The sequence below is a fragment of the Cavia porcellus genome, unplaced genomic scaffold (genome assembly GCF_034190915.1).
Source record: "Cavia porcellus strain 051 isolate PalLab524CR breed Dunkin Hartley unplaced genomic scaffold, mCavPor4.1 scaffold_11, whole genome shotgun sequence".
In the NCBI taxonomy this organism is placed as follows: Eukaryota; Metazoa; Chordata; class Mammalia; order Rodentia; family Caviidae; genus Cavia; species Cavia porcellus.
In genome coordinates this window covers 47,031,720-47,043,732 of record NW_026947494.1, presented here as the reverse complement: position 1 = coordinate 47,043,732, position 12,013 = coordinate 47,031,720, and the positions used below count along the sequence as shown (strand labels likewise).

At 34.8% G+C, this 12,013-nt stretch overlaps 1 protein-coding gene across 1 annotated transcript; it reads right to left on the bottom strand.

The window, feature by feature from the left end:
- Positions 1-5,438: 5,438 nt before the first annotated feature.
- Positions 5,439-11,680, bottom strand: Gapt (GRB2 binding adaptor protein, transmembrane). Its single transcript, XM_063258203.1, has 2 exons — positions 11,616-11,680; positions 5,439-8,925 (listed from the first exon to the last, which is right to left on the bottom strand). The coding sequence occupies exon 2, from the start codon at positions 8,552-8,554 to the stop codon at positions 8,096-8,098; it is 459 nt and encodes a 152-aa protein (XP_063114273.1). The 5' UTR covers positions 8,555-8,925; positions 11,616-11,680; the 3' UTR covers positions 5,439-8,095.
- Between the last annotated feature and the right edge of the window lie 333 nt (positions 11,681-12,013).

Genomic DNA, 12,013 nt, shown 5'->3' with positions numbered 1-12,013 from the left:
TCAAGTTCTTCTTTGTAAGTTTTCATGCCACTGTATTTATTTTCTTTATAGCATTTATAAAAGTTCTAATTATACATTTATTTATCTGGCATTTTAGGGTTTCATCTTGACTGTATGAATGTTTTTATTTATTATGGAGCTCTCAGGCCCTATCTCATTGTGGAGTAGAAAATGGGTCTTCCATAAGTACTTGCGTTTGGGTGGATGCCTAGATGGATGAATTACTAATGAGATAAAGAAAAGAAATTTACAGCTGTATAAGCTATTTTGGATAACTAGTCCTAAAGAAAACTTCATTATGTCTTAGGATTTATCCTAGGCTTCAGAAGGAGTCAAAAAGAAGATCTCAACCCACATGTTAAAAATATCAATCTTCATTAGAATTTTCATTTTTCTCCACAAATGCAATCAAGATAATACATCCTAAATTAAACCTTACACCTTTCTTCTTTAACATGTGCAGCAGAAAGTGGTATTGATATATTAAGTTCTGCAGTCATTTAAAAGAGGAAATGAAAATCATTATTAGGTGAGCCAAATTAACTTCTCTTCTGGTTTCTCTTAATACTTTATCTCCTTGAACATGTCTCCTTGAATACATTTTAGACTGCGTAGCCTTTTTTCACAATAAATGACTTTTAGTGAAAGGTAAATTTAACAGCACGTTTTACTCATTTAGCTTTTCTGCATCAGTGCATAATCCATTAGAAATAGAAGAGGGGCCCCCTTCTGTCCCTCTCAGACAGAAGCTTTCTTTCTCTCAATGAATTTAGTAGCACTTTATAAATCTTTCAGGGAAATTTGAGATTTGCTCTTTCTCTTAAACAAGCCAATGCTTTCTACTCTAAAATAAAAAAAGAAGAAAGAAAAAAAGAAATAGAAGAAACAGGCAAATACATCTCAGTGTAGCACTAAGGAGCGCACATGTCTCATGATTGTTTGGCCCTAACGTCTGAAAAGACATTGCAAGGCAGCTCTTTCTCTGGTTTAGCTTGCAGAGCCGATTGCTACCGCCTTTTAGAAGGCCCAGTTCACAGCTATGTCCCTAACTCTTTTGTAGAAGTCTGAGTTTTTCACTTTTGGCAGAATTTTCCCTCTTTTGATTACCCCAAAGAGTTAACCTGATTTTAACAAAGCTTTCTTTATTTCTGCATCTCTTCATTCTTGCTTTCCATAAATTTTTCTTTCCCATGCCCTTCTATAATGCTCAGACTTTTACTCTAAATTTTAAGTAGTTGTTCAAACAATCAAAAAGTAATTGTTACTTGGCTATTGTTTCTTCAGTTTTTCATTTTTTACCGGAATGTCACGTTTTCCTTGCCTGAGTACCTCACCATATTTTCCTGAATCTTTTTTCGGAACAAAAAGACCAAAGAAAGCTTCTGAGCCCATTCCATGCCATCCAGAGAAGGTCGTTGCTTTGTCACTAATGTTCTTCCATCAGATTCACTCTCTGGCCTTCTTATTCAGTGCTGTTGTTACAGGCTTATTTTTATTTTTCACTTTCCTTTACCAGGAATGTTCCTCTACTGTTGGATATGTTTTTCTCTCAACAGATAATTGATTTAGAAGTATAGATAGTCTAGACAAATTCTGCCAGATGGGACAAGATGACAAGAGTATGCTTTAAGAAATAATGACCAAAAGAGGACACGCTGTACACTGCTCCTTCCTGATTGATTGGGTTCATTACTGAGACCCAGCCACATGCATTAAGAAATGTTTGTACTCTGCTGTCTTAGGACTACCTTGACTTAATATGTTGAAAAACCATCTTTATTTCTAGGTACAGAGAAAAGCAAAATAGCTCAAATAAATGGACTTGCATCAGTTAAAAGCAAACAAACAACAAACAAAAGCCAAAAAAACACTCTGTATTTTCATAGTCAATAAAAAGGTAGCAAGATATTTTGAAAAATCATCAAGGAGCTAGGAGCTTTGGATATTGGTCTGGTGAGTCATTAATTCTATGTGAAACCTTAGAGATGCCACATAAACTTTCTAAGGTTCATTGTTCCCATTTCCAAAATGAAAAAAAATCCATCTGGGATATTTCCAAGTTACTTTCTATATAAGAAACTCTGTGATGCTAAATCTGACAGTAATACCACCTGCTAATAACAAACCAATAAAATATCTTGACTAGTTCATTCCTATCCAGATGAATGGGTTCAGATAATCTTTCTTTTTTATATCTAAGATCTTTGGCTAAGTATTAACTTCCCTAAGTCTCAACCATCTCATCTGTAAAATGAGGATAACAACAGTATGTATGAAACCAGGTTGTTGATGATTAAAGGAAGATCACTTATATAAAAATTAATTGTGGTCCTTCGTACTCAGGAGTGCTCTAATATTAGTTGTTTATTGTGATCTGTATCTTTTCAGAAACTCCTAAAGAGAAAAGCCAAACACAGGTTAGTATTGGTTTAATGAGGCTCAGATCTTCTAATATAATTTTTAAAAATCTGTGTTTATAGATAAGACCTATTTAATTCTATTTCTCCTTCTAAATTCAGGCTATCATTCGTAATTAATATGTCAGTCTGTAAAGAACAGAGCTGGGAAAGTAGTCTTGAGACCACAGATCAACTTTATTCTTCACTAACCTTGCATCTTAAGACTTCAACAGCCTCTCCTAGAATTTCATCTCAGACTCAGGTAGTCATTGTTTCTGTCACTTAACTAGAATTTGAAATAGATGCAGCAATGAATGATCCAACTCCTGTAATTTTCAGTCTTAAGCAGCTACTAAAGCCAATCTGTCCTTCAAAAGGAAAACCACTCCACAATCACAGAGCTTTGGTTTCCATGGCAACAACATAGGTCAATAGCTGCAGTCCCACCTGCATCAGCCTTGATTGCATTTTGCAATTTACCATCTTCTGTGCTTCCTTTTGTTTGAGTTTCTTTTGCTTAATTCTTGTCTCTGTTGGGAAAATGTCTAATAAAAAACTATAGTGTCTGACAGATTAAAATCTACTGATTTCTAATTCAATCCTGGAGAGTATTGTTTATCTCATAACTCACATTTTAAAATCAAGTCCTATAATCTCAAAATCACGACTTTGTTTCTTATATTTTATTGTAGCTTTTAAATCCTTCACTTGCAATGTCCTATGATTTTGGCAAAATTCAGTGTCTTTCCTGCCTCTAAGATTATTCTGACGTCATGGGTGTCATATTTGTTAGGACAAAATCCAAACTCCTTAACCACTGTACAAAACTCAAGCCCTGTATCCTCTGACCTTTGCTCTGAGGTACTTCCAATTTCTTGTCATTTTCCTTTAATGTACTATGTTCAAGAAGTGTTAGTCTTCTTTCAGGTTCTTGAGCTCACCTTCAGCCCTGGGACCTCACTTGCTGGCCTCTTGAAACATTTTCCCCTGGTCTCCAACTTGTCCTTCTGGTTTCAATTTAAGTGACTTTCTACAAAAAATCCTTTCCAACTCCAAATCTAGATTTTTACTTTCATTTCATCACACACTTAACTATCCTACCACCATCAGGGCACATATTAGTAGCTTTTATAAGTGTCAGAATTTCTTAGTAGTTTGTGAATCCTTTGATACCATCCTATACCACTGTTAAGTTCCCAGTTTGCTCTCATACATTATAAACATTTGATAAATATTTGTTACATGACTAAAATCCCTTTAGTCTATGTGTTTGTGAATGCCACTTGCTACATTCATGACTTTGGTGTTAGGCAGCCTCCCATCTACCCATACAGGCACCTACTAGAAGGTGCTTTTCAATCAAGATATATTTCATTCAAGTTATATCTTTCAGTCTTCAGAGGGATATAAATAATATAGATTTACTCAAAATCATTAAATACTAAAGTAAATGGTCTGATCTTTTTTTTCATGATTTATTCTTTTAACATTGTTTTTTTAAACTCAAAACAACACAGATATCCTAAGAAAATTTAAAAAGAAATAATAAACAAAAGTAAAGTAATACACCTGAAGTTATCAAACACATCATCAAGATGGTTGTCCCACAGGCCCCTGGGCCCCTTGTTATGTTTCAGAGCTCATTACTGAAAGGCAGCAAAGAGCCAGCAAGACACACTGTTATCCAAATATAAAATGACCTGGTTTCAGGCTCTGGGGATCACAGGGACAAATCTTATTGGTTTGACTCAGATCTGGAAGTTGAAAATGCAGCTACTTGGAGCATGATGTACTGATCTCACATTATTTTAGACGGATAGTTTGAATGTTGGGGCATTTTGAACTCTGTATGCAATGGATATCCTCTCTTTATCTCTGAGTTTTCTAAAACTCTACTTCTGGGTACACCCCCTGCACCTTGAGCCCAGATCACTAGTTTAACTCATGCAGAATTTAAACTGACTGAAGGACACTCGCCAGAAATAAACAGTAGATGCTGAGCTAGTCAAGTCAACTGATTCAAAAAGACATTGGAACAGGAGAGCTCGTGCATAAATGCCTAGTTCACCTAGGAAAAGACCTGAAGGAAAAGAAACTGGGAATCAAGGAAGGATTGTGGAGAACCACTACACTGAGAGTTGCATGAGAGAAAAGGACGTTTCAAGCGAGGCTAACAGAAGAAAAAGAGGCCAGAGTAGAAACTAAAGAAAAACTAAAGTGGCAGAGAGGATGAGGACAGTCACTCATGTCCTCATCGAGTGGGCTCTGTTCCTCTAAGAAGGGCACTACTTCCACCACGAGGAACCCACTTCATACAAACCCAAATACCATGAAACTGGGAGGTAGGAATTTAATATAACAATTGCAAGAAGACACAAACATCTGGTCTATAACAATGAGGATTCAGGGACCATCTCTCTTCCTTTATGATTATTTTAAAATCTCTCTTCCAAGGAGCCACTATCTTCATCTTTCCATTGGACAGAGCACATGGTTATTCTTGACATTCTGACTGGCCTAAGCAATAATGGAGGAGCTGTAAAGCAAAGCTTTCAATGGCACAAGCAAAGCTCTATTCACGATAGAGACAAATAACACAATAGAGACAAATTGGGAAGCGAAGTATATGACAGGTTGCAGTAGCTTTTCAAGTGATTCTGAGAGAAAGGTCAAAAAGCTACGTATTCGTTTTGGGTGGATGCTGGCCTCATACTCAGACTCCAGCTAGAAGTCACAGGCTGTGAACACACCTACTTCTCTGTGAGAACATAGCAAAGTTACACTATTCTTTATATTTTTTTTCCTCCTTTTGCCCACTCTCATCATCCTTTCTCTTTTAATTGTGCCGCCCGGGTTGCTTTTACTAATCACACAACACAACAATGAACTGCTGCCCTCAGTAGATATAAACAATCTTGTATCATTTTTATCTCAGAATAATTTTTACTTTCAGGATTTTAACATGAGAAAAATGTCCTAATAAAGTATGCATAGAGGAGACAAACAACTGAAGGAAAGAAAGTCAAAGAATGCCATGTATATGTGATAAAAAGAAAACGCTAAACAAGTTTCTTTTATTGTTCAGCCTCCACTTCAAGAACGGTGAAGAAGATTAGGAAAGAGAGGTTTCCAAGTGATAAAGGACTTACAATTAATTTGGAGAAGGAAATCAACGTTATAAACTAAACAAAATGTTTTCTTTTACACAGTTTTAGTATATTTTCTGGTCAAAGAGAATAAATACAGAGAAAACACTCATCCTATCTGTTGTTAACTAAAATTTATAGATTCTGACTAATCCCCTGTGCAAGGCCCCAGTCAACCTAGCCAAAATGCAGTCACATAAAGCAAAGTTTTATGTCACCCAGGAGAAAATAAGTTATTCATTTGGCATTCTGAAAAGTGAGGTGAGAGATGATAGCCAAATCCCCTAAGGGGTCAGTGTTAACCAATGTGATAAGAAAATGCCTCCTGCTTTAATCCTTACAAACAGGTAACCTGAAAAAGCCTCACATGAAGAAATAGTCTTTTTTTTTTTTTTGTATTACGCTGCTTCCCTTTCTTGCTCAAGATACTTTAAATAAACTGACTGTTTGTCTCTGCCCATGGAGCCTTTGTCTAAATCTCTAGACAGGATGCTGCAGGTTCATAAGTTACAAATAAAAGCCAGTTAAATCTTTCACACCAATTTTATTGAAATTTCATCTTTTGACACTTCATATCAAGATTTAAGAGAAGTTCTGTGAGCTACTGTTTCTTCCTTCACCAATCCACCAGGTGTCACTTTAATCTCCACTCAGAAAGTTCCAGCCACAATGGCTTTCTTTAAGCTCCCAGAGTACCACACATCCTCCCATATCTCAGGTTCTATTATATGCTGGTCTCATACCTACCTCTCTGCTTATCACAGATATGTTGACTAGCTTCTTTTCATTCTAAGTCTCAGTTTAAGTATGTCCTCAGAGAAGCCTACTATGACCATTTCATTAAAATTAAAATTCTCTTTCCTCCTCACTCCATTACTCAAAATAGAAGCATTTTTTCTTTTCAAAAATTTTTACTGATATACCCTTATCATTCAGGGGTCATCTGGGAAAGAGAAATTTTACCAGTTGGTTTTAATAGACAGAATTTAAAGAATTACCTAAATGCATGCAAACAGAATGACAAAAAGAGACAGAGAGAGAGAGAGAGAGAGAGAGAGAGAGAGAGAGAGAGAGAGAGAGAACCTTGAGGTACCATAAAGATAGTCAGCAAGGAAGTAGTTATCTTCCTAAAGTTGGGGGCTATCAGATTCTTGGAAAAAGTGCCTTGGCAGCTTGGGGAGGGCCTAGGTCTAAGGGACAGTGCTGACAGACTGGTGGTGGAGAACAGTAAGACTGGTTCTGGGGCACTAAACAATTAGAAACTGCAAAGGATTGGCGATGCTTGCTGGAATTGATCACATTCAGTTGTACGTGCCAGGGATAACAAGCAGCAGGAGCAGCAGCAAGTCTGTCTTGCTTTCTATTGCTTTTCAATCTTTCTCTAATATGAATCCACTTGGCAAAAGATAAAGGCAGTTTATAAAGCTCCAGCCTGGGCAATTCAGAGCAGTACATTAAATGGTTGGTTTAGTGATGAGATGATGGCTTCATAATGAACACAAAATTGCTTACTTATGTTTATTTGTTTATTGTCTTCTCTTTCCTACTAGACCTAGTGTTCAGATTCATACCTCTTTTTATACTTTTGCGACAATCTTTCTTCCCCACCCCTATGTGCACAGCACAACCAGTAGCCGAAAATTGCTCAATAAATATTCTATGCAAAAATGAAAGAACTTATTTGATATTCTTCAACACTAGCAAAATGCACAAATAAATTCTTTCCAATTGGACAAATATTTGGTGCCTGATATGAAGCTAAAAATGCAAGTGGGAGGCAGACCCTTTCTATTTAGCTAGCACTTTAAAATGTTATCATATGACATTAAGTAATAAAATGCACAGTGAACATCCACATGTTTAAATGTCCAAGTAGTTGAACATGGTATATCAGAAAATGAAGAGTAAATGTAGATTTGGAATGATTCAGAACACTCATGGAAAAATTGTGATCTTAGGCAGACTTAAAAGAACAGAAAAGCAAAGCTCTGGAGGAGAGCTGGGTTTGGCAGATTTGGGGATGATTCTGATGAAAGAGGGATTAGTGGCAGAAGTCATTAGAAAAGTAAATTGTAGTCAACTGTGACAAATTATGAATTGTGGAGGTTAGAACTATGAGCTATAATGTCTTTTTAAAGAAGCATATTCAAAAGTTTTCAGAAAAGGAGTACTGTGACCATTGGAATTACTTTCTAAAGATAAATCTGGCAGCATCTTTAGCCACTTTGATCAAGTGGGTTTAAATTAGAGGCAGGAAATTTACTAAGAGACTAACAAAATTCCTGAGCCAGAAAAAGATGGTGGAGATAGAAATAAAGGAGACGTAAGAGTTAGTATTTAGAGGGAAGCATCAATATAACATAGTACAGATTTAATACAAGGCAAACAGGATAGATATCTGAAATTACCCTACAGTATTACACACGAAAAGGATTAAAGATGGAGAGAACACTCAGTTTTATCAGAAAATCTTGATCATTGATGACATCAGTACTTTAAAGTTCCCAATAAATATTTCTCCTTCAACAAAGAACTCAGTATTTTGAAAAGTTATGGAAAGTCTGGAAGAATGTATATATCTTCGTCTTGAATTTTGGATGTACCAGGCATCTCAAAGTTGTAATACTCAGAGGATGTCTCGTTGTTATAGATGTGCTCCTCAAAATGGGATGACTGAGCATTTTCATATAGTTCCTTGTCACTTTCTTCCTTAGCTTTGGAAGGACATGATGTCATATTTTCATAGTGGCCTTGTATCCTTCTTTCCTTGTCAGTAGATCTGTGGTTTTTGGTTTCACCGGAGTCTTTAGGTTTCAAGCCAATAATGCGTGGACCCAAGCAGGGTGTTTTCTGATAGTCTTTTCTCTTGCTGTTCCTCCTTTGAAAAAGCTTTGGTGAGATAAACCGTGTGGGGCGATGTTTCCAGTGCCAAACACACCCAATCCCACATACCACCAAGAGTATAAGAAGGAAAATGAGCACTGAAGTGTATTCATAGCTTGTCAACATTTTGCAGAGGTTTGGTGTTGTTAATGAATTCAGGTACAGATGATTGTAATTCCTTGTAGATAATGTTGCTCAGAACTCAGTTTGGAAATTCTTTAAGGCATTATTTCTTGAGATATGAAAAAAATATTATCTTGCAAAGTCTTGATACAACTAGAAATGAGATTAGTGTAACTTTGGGAGATAACTTGGTGGGTGATGTTGTTCACATTATAACCAATATTGTATAATTACCATATCCGGGAATTTTATTTCATTCCACTTCCTTTTTTAAATCAGTAAATGACAAAATGAAGCAGAAATGGGTGGAAAATAACGGCAGAATAGAAAATTCAAGGAAAAGAAGGTTGAATACTCTTCTGCCATCCAGAAACCTGTTATAAATTTAAAACATATTAATTACTTATCCAGTATATAACATACCTAAAAATCTATCTTGTCTATCAATACAATAAATGCCTGAATTTAGTAAGGCAGCCTTTTAATGTAAAATATAACCCTAGATATTATAAGGAGAGGAAAAGAATTTGATGAATCTATTGCTACTCAAGCCTGCGTAGTTTTATCACTTACGTTTCAGCATAGTTTTTGACAATAAGAATAACAATTTTCAGAAGGTGAAAGAAAATGTGCTGATGCAAAAGGAGGAATGACAGAAGAGAATACATGTGTGACCCCTTCCCTTACCTGTCATCACTCATGTGTGACGCTATGCTTATCTCTCGTCAGACTGAGCAAATTGTGTCTTTTCCTTTTTTTTTTTTCTTTTCTTTTTCTTTTTGGTACTGGAAATTGAACTCATGACCTCTCACTTGCCAAGCAGTATTTCTTTTCTTTAATCATTTTTTCACTAATTTCACAGTAATGAGCCCATTTTCTCCTACAGCATGCTAACCTAAATGATAAACAATTGTGTGTCTTTCTACTTGGTTAAATGGTGAGCAGAGATCAGCCTTTTTCATACTCCTAGAGAATTTCATAGTACTTTGCATAAGAAAAAACATTTAATCAGTATTTATTGAATGAAGAGTTAAGTAAAAATAATTCTAAAATCCAGTATCTAATTGCTTATGTTGGTGGTTTAAAATTCAAGATAAATCTTCTAAAGAATACTATTTATATATAGAACATGAAAAGAAATCTTTGAAGTAAAACAAAATATCTTTGCAAACATCAATCTTCTTAAACCTAGCAAATAAAATTCATTTATGATAATTTTAAGGTATTTTCTGTTGATGCTTTTAAGTGTCAAGGAGGAAATATGAAGCTTTCAAAAAGGCTAAATTCTAACATGATTTTAACAAAAAAACATCATTGCTATGTATATTCAGCCTAGACTCAGAAATAGTTATTCTTAATATTGTTACTAGTGCTTATAGAATGATGATTATCATCTGAAAAATGTCACCGTCAATCATATTTAAGTGCTTATTTTGAGTCAATTTCTAACCACATATATGTGTTTAGATGATCTCATTTAACACATTTATGTGTTTAGATTATCTCATTTAACTCTATAACTCTTATATGAAGTGGGTACTATTGTTACCACCATTTTACAGATGATAAAATACATAATTGAAGTGAGTAATTTGCTTCTTTAACAACTAAGAAGTGACTAAATCATTAGTCAAGTAAAAATTTCCCCCTATTATTCTTAACAGATATATGTAAATGGCTAAAAAATATATACATCACTGTATTTGCATAGCTTGACTAGTTCTAAATTATTGTGGACTGGGAACCATATTTTATTTATCTTTGTATCATCAGCAAAAGCACTTGCCATATAATAGGTAATGTATCAAATAATACATTTAATAACTGGAGCAATCTACCTTAATCCTAGCAATTATAAGCACAAAAAAAGAAATCCCACAAACTAGTGTCCAGCTCTCAATGAGCCCTCACCTACACTCAGGAATATTTATAAATTCATTCAAGGTGAGACTATTTAAACATTAAGATTTTCAATTTGACATTTTGGATAACCAAACTGAATATTACATGCAGATAGACTTTTTTGATAAAAACACAGAGACAGACACATTAGGTCTAGACACCTTTCTTGGGACTTTGGGGAGCACACTGGGATTGAGAACTATGTACTCATAATGTAAGATTTATTACAAGGCCAAGCATGATGCTTACATTCAAGGAATAATGCCCAAATAAGTTCTACCCATTAGGACCCCACTTCCATTCTGAAACACATGCAGACCAATCTATGGTATAAAGCAATCAATTTTGTGGTGTACATTGTTACTTGTTTACATAACTTCTTGCCAGAATATTTGAAATACATTTATGAAACAATTTAAAATAATGATTGAAATTAATAAGTTTTTAGAAAGATATCATGGGTAGGCAATGGGATGGCTAACTATTACCCCTTAGGTACCTAGAGATAAAGTAATAAATAAATTGCCTTTTAAGTTTCTAACAAGAGAATTTATTTTTACTACTTATGTTGTTCTATGCAGAGTAGATATTTTAATCCATCTCTAAAATCAAAATTGTCTATGAGGTGTGTAGGGAGGTAAATGCAAAACAAACTTCTTCTAGCAAAGGAAATGTATCTTCTCTCCTTCTTCAAAATAATTGTGTAAGGAAACCTTGTCATACATAAACATAGACCTGTGGAAAACACATTTTAAGTAAAAGCCCTTCAAATACACCTTAACACGTAAATGAGTTTCACTTTGCCCGTTTGGAAGGTTCTGTTTTTATTTTGGTAAGCGCTTCTAATTAGTCACCTCGTAACTGTAGCTATTCTTTTGTCTTAAAAAATAACACAGTTTTCATCAAACTGAATTTTTAAAGTCACTTACTGCTATTCTATTGGCAAGCAAGGCAAACACACAAAAAAGCATAAGCATCGCTTTCAACTTAAATATATATTTTTTATATATTTATATATATTTCAACTTAAATAAATATTTTCCCTCTGTGACAATTTTTCTAAAAACTGTGCTCAATAAGACACAGCCATTAATGAATTAAGACGAACTTGCTGCTTGTTATGTTTTGCTATCCAAACACCTTAAAGAAGGTTTTTTCATACCTCATGATCGGTGTGCTGAGCTCTCTCTTGTTCTTTTGGTTTTGCACCAAACCAGCTTAGGTTTAAAACTTGTTCCTCTTTATCACTTTGGTCAGTAACTTCCCTCTTCATCTTCCTCCTTGCAGAATATTCTACTTGCAAGGTTTCCTGGCTGCATAGAAAGTTTTCATCAGATGCATCAAAATTAAGATAAATGGTGTAAGTTTTTAAATAAGGGCATTTGGATCTTCATTTTTAATAAGTAATAATTTTACAATAGTATCAAAGATTGTCTTCTTTTTTGAGAAATATTTGCAGCCCTCAGTTTAGAATTAATGAATGTCGTCTCATTTGCACTTCAATTTGTTTTTAAAGAGAGATTTTCAAGAACACTACAAAATAGGTTTTGGAGGTTCTTA

Bases quoted from the DNA above. Each gene is read 5' to 3' on its own strand.
- Gapt (XM_063258203.1), bottom strand. From the start codon at position 8,554: ATGTTGACAAGCTATGAATACACTTCAGTGCTCATTTTCCTTCTTATA.